At 34.6% G+C, this 18,085-nt stretch overlaps 1 protein-coding gene across 1 annotated transcript in view; it reads right to left on the minus strand.

The window, feature by feature from the left end:
* Positions 1-18,085, minus strand: part of CADM2 (cell adhesion molecule 2) — a 228,445-nt gene that overhangs the window by 150,035 nt on the left and 60,325 nt on the right. The window contains exons 3-4 of the mRNA XM_046648286.1: positions 3,561-3,713; positions 1,187-1,324 (exon numbers count right to left, since the gene is read on the minus strand). Of these exons, the coding sequence (XP_046504242.1) occupies positions 1,187-1,324; positions 3,561-3,713 (291 nt within the window). The remainder of the gene's footprint in view (positions 1-1,186; positions 1,325-3,560; positions 3,714-18,085) is intronic.

The raw sequence follows: 18,085 nt of genomic DNA on the forward strand, positions 1-18,085 counted from the left end.
GGGTCCAAGTACGGAAGATGTAAGCAAGTCCAGACACGCCAAAACAAACACATCCTGAAGACAGAGTTGAATGGACGTCCCAAGCCCTGGCAGAGTGTACAAGCAAGTTTCACGGTACCCTGAAAGTTTAACTGACCCTAGCAAAGTGTCTAACTTGTGACTTGGGGGCTTGTATTTCTCCACATTTTGTCCAATAAAATGTATTTATTAGAATTTCTGAAACAAAACCTTAGTGATTAGGAATAAATTATAGACAAGTCTCTATTTTGGGAAAAAACATACAGAGAGAGTAACTAAAATAGAAAAGAGAGAGAATAATTGTATAAAGTTATATTTTTTCAGTAATATAGGGAATCTTATCTGTTGAGCCTGAATGCCCACTAGTAAGAATTATTGTTATTCCGATATGAAATATTAGAATTACAAGTTAAAATAATCAGAATGGTGTGCATAAATGTATCTTGTAGAAACTTCCCTTGAGAATAATACATCCTCCCATGCACAGGGGAGACATTGGTAACAATCATCAGAAATAATTCTTATACTTGGATTTTAATGTACATGTGACATCAGGTACGTGGGGTAAAAAAAAACCCTACTAATAAGCTTACTAACCACCTCCCCTATAAACTCATTTCCCTCTAAAAATATGTGTGAGAGTGTGTGTGTTTACATTTAAATATACGAAATAGAGAGAAGCATATTTTTTGCCCCCTATGAGAGCTACTAGGAATCAAATTTATTGATGTTTAGCCAATTTTATTCCCGGAACTTTGTAATTCCAGAAACCAACAAGTTGAAGAAATAATTCACGGAGTTTCTCTGTCTATAATCTACATACTATAGATGAATTCTGAAACAATAACATCTAACATGTAGTCTTACGATTGTAAAGCATGAATCTGTGTGTTTTTTATATGTTAACTCGTTTATTCCTCCAACTTTCTCATGAGGTATATATTGTTTTTAGACCTGTTTTACATAAGAGGGAACGGGCCACACAGAGATTATATGAATACACCTTGGAAAATTACCTAATTTAAAAAAAATGGGCAAATCTGGTTCAAATTACACTTGATCATAAAGCGTATGATTTGAGAAAGCAAACGTAAAATGCCCTGTATCTGACCCTTTATGCTAATTTCAGCATATTCATTTTGATTTGACTGCCTTTCCTCATTCTTACCTTTAATCTCCTTGTCGTTCTTGAACCATCTGATATCAGCGGCAGGTTTACTACCAGACGTTTTGCAGGTCAGCTGCATCAAGTCCCCCTCCATCACTGGGGAGGAGAATCCGCTGATCTGAGGCTTCTCCGGAACACCTGAAAGTTAAGCAAACGAATGACGTGGACATCCATCTCCAGGGCTGATTTGTTCCTGTGACTACGACTTTCACAAACCAAGCTGAACTGGGTGGTTAACTGACAGTAACTTCAACCAAGAATAACAAACTGCTATATCATAAAATAAACTGCTTAAAACATATGAAAATATATAGGTAGGTATAGATATATATATCCATACGATATATATATATATATATATGTATCTATACATATGTGTGTATACATATTTATATAATATATTAAATATATGTATTCCAGAGGGCATTTAAAATGCATTTAGTTCAAAGTAGTTTTTTAAATTAAATTTTATCTGCAAAAATACCCTTGTAAGTCTTAAAAATAACCATTCAGTATATCTTAAGATTTACTGGTATAGAGATTTAAGAAGGTAAATTGTTTGCATTGGGGGGAAAAATGCAAAAGTACATTTCTTTATTCTTTAGCAAACTGTGATTTAACTAAAATAGCACCTTTCATTCCTGATGTCATAATTCCTAAAGATTAAAACGATATTATCTTCTGTGTACTTTATTCAAGGAAATGCATTTTGGAATAACAGAGTCATCAATAATTGCAACTACACTTACTTTTCTGATTCTTCTAAAGTAGAGAATGTCTCTTGTCATTTGTTTTAGAAACGAAATTGTAGTTTTGTGGAACACGGTACGTATTATTTTTAATGCTAACCACTGATTATCCTTTCTAGTCCAAATCATACAATAAATAAGCAGATTAGTAATATGTAGAGATAGAATATGGGTAATTTAAATAATAGAACATTACATATTTCTTGGGCAAAAATATTCTGTTGTCATGGTAGAGTTTATTAAAATTTCTTCTAAAATTATTCAATAATAAAGGCAGACTGAAAGCTTTGTTATTGTACTATTTAATTCAGTTTGAAAAGAATAAAATATGAGAATGTTGAAAAGCATCAATAAAAGAAATAAAACTTAAAATAACAAGAATAGCCAGGAAAAAAACAACAGATCAACATACTCTGATTAGCTGGCTAATTTTTTTTTTCTATTCACCTTTATAGTGTCCTTTTTGTAAAAAAGAAAATCTATGCCACACCATCATTTAATAAACTAAAATTAGCCAGTTATCTATTCTTGTACTCTCAAGGTGGCTCTCTACAGAACAATACATTAACCTTAGGCAATTGTTATCCTGAAATACTTCATTTTTAGTGGGTATATTTCATCCTTAACGGCAAGCTTGTGAAGATTTTTATAAAATAGGCCCTGTGGGACTTGCAAAGAAACATATTTCATATCTTATGTGCAAAACCAATTCACTAGCTGGATTAACTTTAATATTCCCACCCAAAAGAACAGCATGCATCCGTTCTTCTCAATGCAATGTTATGCCTTTATCTATCAAAAAAGGAAGGCAGGCTAGGGGCAAAAAAAATCAATCTTTAAATTCCTGTAACTTGTTCTGTACACAGGTGTGTTTCAATGAAATGCAGCAATTTCAGCTGATTGGGCCCGTGACGTCTGTGGAATCCCAGAGAGCTCTGAGCTGCAACTTTATTTCCTTGGAATCTCTATAAATATATTGCTTTTTTGTGTCACTTTAACCTTGCAGAAAATGGCCCAATATTTAGAGAATAAAAGCACAAAGAAGCTACAAACTGCCTGCACAAGTGATATTATGTACTTCATTTAGGAATCTAGAAAATTACAAAATCAAAAGGTGAGAAGACACGAAGAAATGTCAGCGTCATTTAAATGCGCTGAAATACACAAAGGTCATATTTGAAAGCTGTAAGAGAGTAGAGAAGACCCCCATCAGGTGACTACTATGATAAAATGGAGGAGTACTCTATAGACACACTGAATTCTTTATGCTCGTTATGCTATCACTTTGTAAAAGGATCACCCTATACACAATCTACAGATGATTTGATACAAAAGGATTCAGTTGAAAAACAAGAAATCTGGTGTCTATTGCTGGCTAAGGAACAAAATGGTTGTGTGCTCTTGGGAAGTCATACAAATCTTTATACTTCCCTTTGTCTGTTTATAAAATGCAGAAGATGACTAAGTGATTTTTGAATGCCTCTTGTCATAATGTAGCAGAGAAGGGATTAAATTACATCTATTAATAGGATTCTCAAAATGCATATGTGTTACTGAATCACGTTGCTATAGCAGAAGGCATCTCTCTGGCTTGTGACTACACAGTGTTAGCCCCTTGCACTTACCTAGAACAGTGAGATAGGCCTTGGAAGTTTTGACAGGCATTGTAAATAAAGAACAGGTGTACTGTCCTTCATCGGAGAGAGACACATCACTGACGCTGATACTCAATTCATGCCAGGAAGCCCGAACCAGCTCAATCCTATTGTCCCTTAAAGCTGGGAAGAGAAAATATTGAAAATGCAATAACAACATTAGAAAAGTCAGTACTGTTAGTTTATATATTTTTAGCACAATAAACATTTTCTTTGGGCACACGTCTAATTCTTATTTCCTGAAACAATTTAAAGGACAATTTAAATATAGTGAAATATTTTATCAGATTTTTTAAAAGTCAAAGTAGAATTAGGAGCTCCTTAATGTTCTCAGAAATAACTTTTTAATTAAATGATTGCATCTCATATAATACTCTGGATGATGTAGACGTTGATGGTGATAAGAACAGCTTTCCTCCACATCTTTCATGGAATGCTAGTGCCAAGAAAAACTATAAACAAAAGGGTTCACTTCTATGGATGGATAAATTTGGGAAAACTGTGGCTGCTGTCTTCCTTCTAAGAGACCAACAGCGAATATTAGCATATTAAAAGCTCTCTGCAGTAGAGACACCTGTTGAACTTCATTTAAACCAGAGCTGACATTCAACTGCAGAGCACCTGCAAAGTCCTGGATGCTGAAATTTTCTCTGATTGGCTTGTGTCTCTGCTGTATTGTCTGTTAAATATTTTAATATTCTTTGGTTCAAACCACCTTTTCTATCACAGAACATTTGTTTTCACAGGAGGACTCTTACTATCTTGATGACTTATGCTCCTTTTGGAAAAAAACAGCTAAAGTTTAAAGATCATTATACACCCCACTAACTACAGCTACAAAGCCTGAAATTAAACAAGATGCAGCTAAAGAATTACTCTAGAAGGTAGAAAGAGTAAGGAGGACTGGTTAGGGACACCAGGACCTGAAGAGTAACACAGTGGCTCCCCAACCAATAGTAAAAGGTAATGCAGGCCTGGCTTCTCCTAGTCACAACCTAGCAACAGAAGGAGGCGAGCTAGAAGAATATTTTGCTGACAAATGGGAGCACCGCCAGCAACATCAGGAGATAATGGCCACCAGCAATGGGAGTCAAGTGGGAACATCGCTGCCAACAAGGGTCCACGGAAAGCAATCTCTTTCCCATGGGGCTGGAGACTCCTCTTCTCTACTAGAGACACTGGTCTACTGGGCAACATGGGCAGCAGGCTGAGCCCTCTATAAGCACCCAGGCCTGGAAGTGATCTTCCCTTGAGCTAGAGAACCTCTTATCCCACCTAGAGCCACCAGGAAGCCTGGCCTAATGAAGTTCCTCTATCCCTTAGGTGGTGCCAGTAGACATCAGTGTAACCCTCAGTGAAACTAGACAACTCACGCTGACCAAAAGCACCATAAAGGCTCTGAAAATTAAACTTTTGGTGGAACCAGGCCTGCAAATGTAAGCTAGGAAGCAAGCACTAAACCCAAACAGGATGACTCCCTCCCAGAATAGAAGATTTAAATAGGATCCAGGGTCTCCTAACAGAATAGCTAAAATGTCCAGGATATAATAAAAAGAATCACAAGTCACACCAAATATGAGGAATATCATAACTTGAATGAGAAAAAATAACCAACAGATGCCAACACTGAGTTGAAATGGATATTGGACTTATCTGACAAAGAATTTAAAGAAGCCATCATAAAAATACTTTAACAAGCAATTAGAAATTATTTTGAAACAAATATAAAATAGAAAATCTCAGCAAAGAAAAAGAAGTCATAAAAAAGAACCACAATGGAAATTATAGAAATAATAAACACAGTAACCAAAGTAAAAACTCACTGGATAGGCTCAACAGTACAGTGGAGATGACAGAGGACAGAATCAGTGAACTTAAGGACAGAGAAATAGCATTCACCCAATCTGAACAACAGAGAGAAAATAGATTGTAAAAAACAAAAACAGAGCCTCAGGGACCTGTGGGACAGTAACAAAATATCCAACATTGGTACCATATGAGTTCTGAAGAAGAGAGAGAGTGGAGGTGATGGAGTATTTGAAGAAATAATGGTTGAAAATATTGCAAATTTGGCAAAATAAATAAATGTACAGAATCAAGAAGACGAGCAAATCTCAAAGAGGATAAACCCGAAGAAGTTCATATCAAGACACATCAAAACTAAGCTTCTGAAATTCAAAGACAAAAAAAAAACAGTCTTGAAGCAGCCAGAGATAAAGACATAGTGCCTACAAGAGAACACCAATTCAAATGACAATAGATTTCTTATTTGTTATCATGGAGGCCAGAGGGAGTAGCCCATTTTTCAAGTGCTGAAAGAGAAGAATTGTCAAGAATGAATTGTCATCTAGTGAAATTAACCTTCAGGCATCAAGGGGAAATAAATATATTCTTAGAAGAAGGAAAACTAAGAACATTTGTCTCTAGCAGATCTGTCTTAAAGAAAAGCTAAAGCAAGTTTCTTCAAACAGAAAAGAAGGATTCCTGGATCATCAAGAAGGAAGAAAGAACAACTGAAAGAACAAAAATATGGGTAAATACAATACAGACTACCCTTCTTCTCCTGAGTATTCTCAATTATATGATGGCTGAAACAAAAATTGTACTATCAACTGATGCAGTTTTCAATGTATACAGAAGGAATATCCAAGACAAGTAAGAATTGGGCAGGGCAAAAAGACATAATGGAAGTGAGGTTTCCATACTTTGCTCAAAGAGATAAAACACTCCTACTAGTAGACTAAGATAAGCCACACATGTATATTTCAATACCCAGAACAACTACTTATAAAATATACAAAGTGATACTCAAAAACTCTATAAATAGGAGGAGATTGGGAGGGACATGAGTACGGTTATAAAAGGACAGCACAAGGGATCCTTGTGGTGAGGAAACTGTTTTGTATCTTTACTGTAGTGATGGATACATGAACCTACACATGCAATAAAATTGTGTAGAACTAAACACACACACACACACACAAATAAGCACGTGTAAAACTGGCGAAACCCAAACAAGATTGGTGACTATATCAACATCAATTTTTTAGTGGTGGTATCTTTGCAAGATGTTATTTGGGTGAAAAGTATATGAGATCTCTCTGAATTATTTCTTACAACAGGGTATGAATCTACAACAAATCTCATTTAAAAAATGCTCTGCACATTTGAGGGAGTAGAGAAATGACTAAGATATCAAAGCTTAAAATTCATGTACACATTTGTCACAGAACAAGAGGGGGATCCCAAGTGCCATATATTCTTAAATTACCTGCACCTTCCCTATTTGCTTTGTGAGAGAGAGCAGGCAATTATAAAATATATAATATTCAGGAAAATTCCAAATTTTCATGATTTAAGATATATTTTAAAAAATCATCTTCCCACACATTCAAATAACAGGTTAATGATTCCAGTCCCTCCACTACTTTGTTTGTTAACTTGCAGGTATTTGTGAAACTGATTTTTATTGAATATAAGAAATTGTGTCTGTGACTCCATTAGGAAACAGCAGACATTTTTTTTAAATGCCTATTTCATCCTCTATCTCCTGCATGCCCTGATATATATGCCTTGTTCAGTTGCTAGAGGAAAACAGTGGGACAGAGATTTGTTATTTCCCCAATAGGACCTCGTGCTATATCAACCACTTTTCAAAGCTGTGATTTATTTAAAAAAATATTTATCACGCATTTCTTGGATTTTAAAAAAAGAAGGCACCAAAAGGGAAAACCTCAGGTTTCTGCCATGATACTGTATGAGTAAACATGTTCCTCACCCACTGTGTTCAATTTCATTTCCTCTAACACAGGGCCCACTGACAGAGAGACAGAACTTAACAATTTTCATGAATCTTGGCAAAAGGAATCTACCTCTCTTTTTGTCATATTTTTTTGTGGAAACTATATGATATCATTGAAGTCAAACTGAATTGCTCAATACATACAGATGCACAACTTTCATATTTAAATCATTTGCATGGAGTAAAGCTGAAAGTATTGACTTTGGAATCAAAAGACCTACTCTTGGCACTTACCTGAGTTCAGGTTTCCTGTGGATAATAATTCCTGATTTATTCCCATCTTTGGATTATGATGTGAAGTAAATGATATCATGTAGTATGTAAAGGGCTTTAAAATAAATCTACAAAGATATTATTAAAATATCTTAGGTTTGGAATCCTGATGTGAACCTTAATGTTTTAGTGCCTGAAATGTCTCGGTTGACTCAGCTTACCAAATCACGTGATATTTTGGGTTGTTTTATTATCACTATCACCCTTGACTAAAAAGTAGGCTCTGAAAAGCAGAATGTCTGCATTTTAATGTAAGCACTGTTATTGATTACCCATATGAACCTAGCAAGTAACTTAAATGTTGTGTGCCTCAGTCTGCAGAGTGTTAAGTGGCGATCATAACTGAGTGAAAGTATAAGAAACATGGTTTAGAGAACTGAAATATATGAATATATTCAAAACCTGAAAAATTTTCCCAAGAACCAGGGAACTGACACAATTAATAAAGTGATTATTTTTTGTGTAAATTTTTTCCATAATTCATTTGCCAAAACAAAAGAGCTGCCTAAGGAGATTCTCACTGGACTGAGCATTTTAAACAAATCTTGCATCCACAGCATTTATCTTTTCAAGTTTAAAATACTTATGATGACATCTGTGGTTCTCTCTATCATAGCATTTCAAATATGAAAAAATAAAGGAAAAACTGTAATAGTCCAAAGAGGGATAATATGACTCAGTGGGTTCCCTGCGAGCAGCATCCTTGTCTTGCTCATCTCAGCACCCTGCTCCATCACTATCCACACGGGAGGTATTCAGTGAAGGGCTATTGAACTGAGACGGAGAGCCAAACTCTGTCTGCAGATGATAAGAGCGGAGTGAAAAAGAACTGAACTAGGAAGTCCTCTTCAATATATCTCCACAGGCTCCCCCATGGGAGAGAAGTCAAAAAAAGAAGAAAGAAAGTGTCCCGTTTAGACCCTGTTGAGCATAAAAGAGCTGGAAACATCATGCTATGAGAATTTTTAACAAAGTGATAGTTCATTGGAAAATGATTTGAAATCCTGAATGAATGATCTCTGAAGCTATTGTCATGTTACCGTGCGGTTTCCAAATGAACACAAAAGATAGCAGCTAATCAGAGACGATCTGTATTATTTAAGTTTTCTACATAGTAAGCCTCAGATAGATAGTGAACCTGAATAAAGAATTGTGATATTGTCAGTTGAAGTGAATTCAATCTTAAAATAAAAGTTGCTTTCCTTTGAGAACACAGAATGTTCACCGTTATCTAAATATCTTTTGAAAAAATAAAAACTGAAACATTTCATTGAAAAACAGAAAGATTTTAAATATTACCCTAGGAATAATTGAAGAGAAGAAATGAGTATGTGTAACAAAGAATGAAAGGCAATTGCTGACCCATCCCAGAGATTACAGGTGAGCTAATGGGTTAAGTAGGCTGCTCTGGGTCCTGCCTCACCAGCTCTTAGGGGCCTGCCACCCAGGTGAGGGGATTTAATGATTCAGAACTCTGAGCTCTGGAGCATTTAATACCAGCTGCAAATAAGGAGCACTGACCTTATTGAGTCGGAATCTATTAAATCGTACTTCACTCTGGATAAACATTATTTTCCCAATATACCATTGGTTCTAAATAGTTCATCTATCATACAGATGCATATTTGGGATTCATGCTAAGTAAAAGAAAAATTCCTAAGACAATTATTGGAGGATTGAGTCACATTTTATACTCATTTCTACCAAAAGTTACCTGCATAGTTAATATGTTGTATATTAATTACGTAGTTTTAAACTAAATTAACTTAATAACATTAGCACTACTGAATTTACCTGATGTTATTGATTTAAGAACCTGATAGCAATTTGGGCATACTTGCATTTAATAGTTTTCCTGCCTTACATGTTATGATATTTATAAAAGTGATCACATACTTCTTGCCAGAAACATTTTCGAGTATCTTTAAATTGGTTTCCAGTGCATAATAATTCATGTCACACATTAGCGTGCTTAAATAATAAAAAGCATATTTCATTATGTAATCACTTTTAAGAGATTATTAAAAGGCAGCAAATAACTTCATGGCTTTCGCAATTTTTCTTAGTTCACCTATTTGACCTAAAACTTCTCCAAATCAGAATTAGATCTCTGTGTATTTCCCACAAGGCCTTGCACATATTTTGGTACATATGGATGCCTGTTAATAATTTATTGAATTAAATTTAATAGGTGGATCATCAATCTTGTGCATATAATCTATAATTTTACATATTAACATCATTTTAGAAAATTTCACCTATTAAGCGAACATTATAGACTAAATGATTTTATCATTATAATTCACTATATTTTATAGACAGTACTAAAGGAAAAACCTACATCAAGATGGTAGATGTCATCTCAAGTGTCATCTTGGCTACTTAAATTCTCAACGTTGTTTCTGAAAGTACACCATCTTACACCCATAGGACTTTAGCCAAAACAATCATTGTATACATTTACACCTTTTTATAACACATTTGTTATCCAACCAATAAGTTCCATTTTGTAAAGTAAATTTAACATCATTGAGGTGATGGGATTTCAAAAACCATAGACATGTCATCCTTCCTTCTCTTTGTTCTTAGCTCAAGTCCCTACTACCCAGTTGTCCCCACTTGATTCCTCTAGGGAATCCAGATGTGCGAGTACAATAAACCAAGTTCTTTCCATGGGAAACCTGCATCTAAGATCACTGCCCATGGCCTTTGAATCAGTGTCAAGTTTTATTGTGCTGCCTGCTGCCTGCAAATAGACTCCTTCCCCTGATTCTGACCTTGTTTGAAGGTTGCCTAGACCAGCACTCTGTTTTGTTTCCCAGCTTCTGCAACAGACCTGCTCTCTGCACACGGCCGCCTAGACCTGCGCTTACTGCCTACTCTGCTTTGCCCCTACTGCTTTCTCTAGAACTGACAACTAACCAAATTGACTCACGCAATCTGCTAGCCCCTGTTTTTTCGGCTGAAATCTCTACTATCCCCAACGGCAAGAACTAGGACTAAAAGTTAAAGCTTCAGGGAAATGAACTTTGTTTTGGTATACCACAATGAATTTTCTACTAATTAAATCTGTATTCTCATAAATCAGAAAGGAAAAATAAGTCAAGCTCTAATAGAGCTTCAAATGGGTCACAGATTCAAGGCTTAACTCGTCAGAACTTACAATTGGTATATTGACAAGTATGAGGTCAAACATGCCTCTAGACATTGTAAAACAGATAAGATAGAGAAGGAAATGTAGCACTTATTCTCATTATAAAAGTGTTATTTTATTTGTTAATAGCCCAAATACTTCATTTGTTAATAGTATAATCATATACTGATTATAACCAGTATGTGTTATTTGTAATAGTACTTTGGATTGCTAGAAAGAAAGGAGTTAACACACACAGAATAAAATATCAAGATAGTAAATGCTTTTCTGTTTTGTTCCTTTACAATAATACAACATCAAACAATCTAAATCAATCTTCTGGAAAATTGGTAAAAAAACAACCATTGCTCCAGAGCTGATATTTAGTCTACCAAGTTCCAGCCTGGACTGAATTTTTACTGAAACCATAGTAAATGGAGTTTTAGACTAGAAATGCAAACAGAATCCAAGCAATAAATCTGGAAACTGTGTCACTCTTTGAAAGAAGTTTTTCCAGTGGTAGAATTTCAATTTTTAAACCCCGGCTTTTCTTACTTCAAGTGTATGAAAACAAAAGGTCATTACTCTCATTCCTTATTTGTAATCTGTTATTATGAAACATTTAAACAAGTGAAATGTTACCATCCCTAAAATTTACTAAAAATTAATACACTTGGGTATGGAAAATTTATTAATGCGTTTGAGGGATGAATGTAAACTGATAGTTGTTTTCCAATCTTCTTGTCTTTGATAAGGCTTCCCTTCTTCCTCAGGGTGTCCTCCTCGTGATCTGTCCTGAAGAAAACTCCTCTACTCTTTTCTCTATTAAATTCCTAAAGCCCTGAACTTAGACCACTTACAAAATATACCTCTATCCCTAACCTACTATCACGTCTATAAGATAGCACTGAAACTGTTTGTCGTGTAACGTAACCTCCTAAAGATCTGAAATGTGCTTAGTTTTCTAGACTATTTCCCCATTCCTCCTCAAAATGCCTAATAATATAGAAACACATGAGTGTTTGTTCACGTATGTGTTCAAGTAATCCATGCCTCTTTACCTGAAGGCATACATTCCATCCGTGTGTCTCCAGGTCGTACTTATCATTCAAGCTAATCAAAATATCGCTTTCTTGGTAAATTCTCCCATGCTGTCCACCTCCAACCACATTCACGTCTTCTTTTAGGCTTCCAGGGCAGGAATACACATGAAGCTCAATCATCATTTGTAGAGCCAATGAGAGATTCAAAGTGAATATTATATGGGCTATTATTTATATGTTGATATGTACCTTTTGTCGTCTTAGATGGCATCTCCTAGAGCATCTGGCCATGGATGAGTCTGCTTCCTACTGCCCACAGTGATTAGCATAGTGCTCTGAATATAATTACCATTCTCTCTATTGGATAAGTGAGTGAATAAACAAGTGAAAACACAAATGAGAAAACAAAATGGCAGGTGTACCTGGTGAATCATCACATAGAGTAAGGTAAGTAAGGAGAGGATGATCCCGAAAAAATGACATGTGACCATGAGAATGAGGTTGCAAATTTTATGTTCTAATAGATTTCTTGCACCTGATAAATTTTTATTTTATAAAATTTGACTTAGAAGTTTGCAGCTTTTGATTTTAAGTTCTAAATATTTAGATTTTTTTCCCACTTATATACAGTCAAAATATCATTAATAGAGATCAAAATTAAAAAATAAAATATAGGGACCGACCCCATGGCCGAGTTGTTAAGTTCTCGTGCTCTACTTCAGCAGCCCTGGGTTCTGATCCTGGGTGCGGACATGGCACCATTCCTTGGCCATGTTAAGGCGGCGTCCCACATGCCACAACTAGAAGGATCCAAAACTAAAATATACAACTATGGACTGGGGGCATTTGGGGAGAAAAGCGCAGGAAAAAAAAAAAAGATTGGCAACAGTTGTTAACTCAGGTGCCAATCTCTAATAAATAAATTAATTAATAAAATATAATACTTTCACAATTCAAGCAAAACATTTTTCTAAGACTCCATTCTAAATCTCTTTCTACATTTTAACAGAATTTGAATTATGTAACTGAAATTTTAAAAATTTGACAGTTGAGTTGCCATCCTATACTTTATAGTGCCCTATACCTGTAAATCTTCTAAATCTGTGGATTCAGACATTGAAAATTTACTCCTTCTCTTAAAGATAGTTAAGTAGTCTTATCTTACTCCAACTTCAACAATGCCATACATCAGAAAGAACTTTGTAAAGCCAAAGCAAATAAACTTGTCTTCTTTATATCTCTAGCTAACCACCTAGATATTATTATAGCCACGGATTTTACAATATGGATTTGCTTTGGGATGTAGGGTTGCATTTCAGTGGCTTAAAGTACAGGAAACTTCTTTAACGTGTAATAGTAAAGGACTGCTCAAGGGCAGTGTACATTATAGAAGCATCAGGGACACAGCTCCATCTTCAACTTGTGACTGTAAAAGTCTTCTGAGAGAAAGTGAGACTGGGGAAGCATGAGTAAGAAATCGTAATGGCGGAGACATACTGAAGCATACACACTTCAGCTTCCACTCCGTGTTCAGGCACATGGCCATATTTCAGGGGAGGCTGGCAAAGGCAGTCGAGCTGTACGCACAAGCTGGGGAGATATTGGTGAGCAGCTGGCAGCATCTGCCTTGCACAGTAGGCTTATTTGTAGCGCTATATCTGTATGCACTAATGCTTCTATATAAAAATTAATATAGATTTCCAGGAATGCTGGAAAACAGTAGACAATTTACTTTCACTAGCAGAGTCATCATTTTGGTGTGTTTTGATACAAAAAAATTCTGTTACTAAATTGTGAAAAATAATTATGAATCTATTCTTCATGAATATGTTCTCTTCAACACTGCCTTTGATTCAGCAAAGAAGAAATGTCTATGGAAGTAACACTATCGTTATTTTCTACTGACTGTGTCATCCTCTAAGCTACTAGCATGACCCTAGTTTTAGAAAACAGGAGATGAATTATTGTTCATTATCTACTAAATTAAATTTTTGGCATAAAAAATATTGAGCATGGTTTATATCAATTATAAGTGTGCATTAATTGTGTACATATATGTGTAAATTTTTCACATGAATATGCAATATTCATTCATTTTAATGTTAATGTCAATTTGAAAGAAGATTCTATACATCTTCTTAAATAAACTAGTATAGCTTTAATTATGAAGAAAGTTCTACAATTTCTTTATAGAATTATAGAATCTTGTAAAATATGAAATCCTCATTTGAGAATTCCAAATAAAATTTCAAACTTTCACTAAGACAAATGTTGGAAAAGGAAAATGCTGCTGCTACCACACACACACCTCATTCATGTCTTATCAGGACACATTAATTTCATCTCTCTGACAATCTGCATAGTACATTTTGAGAAAGAATAAAAGTAATCCCAAGCTTGTAAACCATATATGATATATATATATATATATATTTAACCCTGGGAATGTTTTCACTGGAAAGGAGAACATTGAAAGTAGAGGAAGTGTTAATGGCACATGAATGGGAGATCATATTTATTCTGCTCAAATCTATTAAATGTTAGAAGCTAGTAAGAAATTTATTTGTGTTTAATTCAGAGACTATCTTTGTGTTTGTTGAACTCTTCACAATTGTGTTGAGTAAGCTCAGGAAACAGTGAGCTCTGTCAAAAACGTTGCTCAAGTAGGAGCTACCTGGTCTCCTGCCAGGAATGTTTAAATGTCTTTCCCAGACTGCAGGAGAGTATGTCCTCAGTGACGTTTGAAGTCCCTTGTAATGACTTCAGGAATCTACCTTTGAACTTTGCTTAGGAGTAACACTTCTTACTTTCAATCATAAATTCAATTCATAAATTTATTCCATCATAAATAGTTCTTGATTTCAGTGATCAGGAATCACTAAGTCAACGGTCTATTATATTCTATGCATGCTTTCATCTATTAAAAAAACTTCAGTAGATTTTTAAGATGTTTTCAAATAATGTTATACCTTAATTTTATTAATAGTATTATTGATCCATATTTTAAAATCATCTTATGTGAATTACATGTTGTGTTTAATATATAGCTCTAATTCGACTGACTTTTATGCTGAAAATATTGTCGTTTACAAGTTAATGATTCAACAAGAACTGCTCAGATAATCAAGTGTGTTCCAAAATTCTTTCTTTAGAAAATTAGTATACATCCTCTCACAATGGTTTCTCTTCTCCCATGTTTAACTATTCTCATCAAACATTGCAAAATCAAGAATTTAGGGAGAGCAAGGCATGAAGTCATGAGGAAGCACATACCCATGACTAGTCTACAGTGACAGCCTACCTGACAAAATCCATTTTAAACGAGTTAGAAAAATAGTAGTGCGTGACCAAATGTGTGTGTGTACATACAAAACTGCAGTATATAAAATATCTTACATAAGATGATCCTCTTTCCCCAATGTCATCTTGCCTGGATAAAAATTAAGAGACATTTGATTCTTATTAATTGTGTATCTATCTCTTCAAAAAATGGATTAGAGAGAAAAGAATATGCCATTTGTCAGATGGCATAAGAACACAGCAGGTTAGTTTATAAAATTCAGACCTAAAATGCCAAAAGATTCAACCATCTGCTGACCTGATATACTCTGGACTTGAAAAAAACTCCAGTAAATATACCATTCATAGTAGTAACATACCAATAAAACATGTCTTGCAAAAAAAGTAAGAAAGTCCAATTTTAGGAACTTTAGTCTTGAGAATTTTCTTTACACCTCAAAGTTTAAATCACTTCTAAATGTAAAATTTCAATTATGATTTATTAATTATACCTAATACTCAAATGCTGCTGTATATACAACTACATTCTAGTTTGGAGAATAAAGATCACATCTACTAGAAGCCTCATCCTAACCAGACACCACTCACTTGCTTTTACACGTGTCTGTTCAACGTTTAATATGGGCAGTTTCATGAGGGAGGATTATCAATAAGTAATCATCAAAATGTAATAACTATAAAATTCTGATGTACATTTTCAAAGAGCTTATATGGTAAAACTTTTCTTCCTCATCTCCCACAAACAAAGGTTTGTGAATATTTTGTTTGCTTCTCAAAACAATATTTCCTGAGGTGTTTGTCATATTATTTCTTATTTTCCTTGAGAAAAAATTCTTTCAGCATTTGATACAGTTCACAATTTGATACAGCTCACAATTTGCCTGGATTCATAGAACAAGAAAATGACGTGGTATTTGAACTAAACAGTTTCTGTAAGCTTTAATTCTTTCCAACAATCTACAGTATATTGGTCTCATAGAAATATGAAATTCCTTTTTTACATGCCACCATAAAACCACCATATGCAGCCATGTGGTATAACTCTCATCGAGCATTTATATCAAACAGACAAGAAGATTACATGTCATGCTACTATGGAAATGCGTAAACAAAGGTACACTGGGAGTGAAAAACATCTGCCTTCATTAGATAGATAAACCATCCTTCAGTCTTTGTGACCCTGTATCTCTCCATGGCCCCACACCCTGAGAAAGCATTGAATTGGCGTTTGTAGCAGAGAAGAAGAAAACAACCCAAGACTATGTTGTGTACATTTCTAATAATAATTGCAAATCTCATCTCCTACAGCCTGAAATTAGATTAAATTTTCACAGTTCTGCCTTAATTTAGGGGATAACCTAATTAGTAGGTGAAATAAATTCTACAGTACACAAAGTTTGAAAATCTAGGGACCTGTTAATACATTTAAGAATAGCATTTTTATATTTTTTAAATTCAGGCACAGCTGTAAAAGGCATCAATATAATGTAGATTTCACTAATAATAGTCCCTATATTTCTATGCAACGTGTCTGATATTTTTCATTGCCAATACATATTTGTGACTGAAAGTTTAACAACTTAATCTCGATCTTGCTTCCTTCCCTCAATTTCTCCTCTTCTTACTATTTTTCCCTTTCTTGTTGGGAGGAGTTGTGTGTGAATCTTCCAAAAAGTAAATACTATGCCTGAAAAATCAGCGAATTAACATTGATCATGAACGTTGTCTCTAAAATATCTTCTTGCATAAATCAAACATTCAGTGGGAACGTAATAAATCTCAGCAAAAACAAACCAAATCACAACATACTATGTGGAATTTGAAGGGTGAACAGCCTACTTTCTAAGTTTAAATTAAAGTATTTCCTATACTGTTTGAATTTTCTTTCTTTATATCATGTAGTTTAGTTTTTCTTTATCCTAGTTATATAAATTGGTTTTTAAAAAGTGTGAGCTCAAATTATATGCTTTTAGGAGTCTGTCAATGTGCAAAAATGTATGGCACTCAAATTTTGAGTTTTATAACAGAGTTTAGCAAAAAGCAGACAAATTCAGTGGCTGTAAAAAAGAAGAGGCAACATATCTTACTATCTCACTACAACGGAAATATAAAATTTCAGAAAATTTTAGGTGTATATCATACTATATATATAGTATTATATATAAATAGTATCTATACAATTATTTATATTGCATATAGGTTCACACATTTATATAAATATACTTGTATGTATATATGTTGTATATATAAATAATTGTATAACTAAATAAATAAAAGGGGCAATTTAAAATAAGATAGGACAAAAATTCAATGTACAACTAAATGAGTGACGCTGAGAAGCCTAGGATGCATGAGGAGTGACTGATGAAAGCTAATTTGATAAAAGGCTTTTAGGAGTGAGTATAGAAAGGACTTTTATTTCACTAATTCACACAAGTAGTATTCCACAATTTACTGAAAAGATGTGAAGAAATATATATCAAATTAGCCATATCATGTGAAATCTCTAATAAAAGAGCACATTGTGTTTTATTGCATTAAGTATAATGGTTCAGCAGTAACATTGAATTCCTACTTTGTAGCTAGGTTGAAATGAGATCTACTGTAGCAGTGCCTTCTGAAACCCAGGGAGAAAGCACTGAACACACTACTGTTGCTAATTCTCAGGAGAGAAAACCATAGTGTGATATGGACCGTTTCAAAGGCTCCTTCCTGTACTTGCTGACTCCACAGCTTTCATACGAAGCTCTGAGATCTGCACTTACAGGCTTTGAGCTTGACTTGGCCTTGGAGACTGAGGCAGCCCGACAACCAGCCTACACTGTGGAAAAGATCCTGGCTCTCTGATAATGTGAGGACTGCATGAAAGGGAAGTGTGTATAAAATAGCAGGAGATAATAGGAAAAAATACGTGTTAGAAGTTATCCACTACAAAACTGTAGTT

Source organism: Equus quagga, chromosome 21 (genome assembly GCF_021613505.1).
Source record: "Equus quagga isolate Etosha38 chromosome 21, UCLA_HA_Equagga_1.0, whole genome shotgun sequence".
NCBI lineage: Eukaryota > Metazoa > Chordata > Mammalia > Perissodactyla > Equidae > Equus > Equus quagga.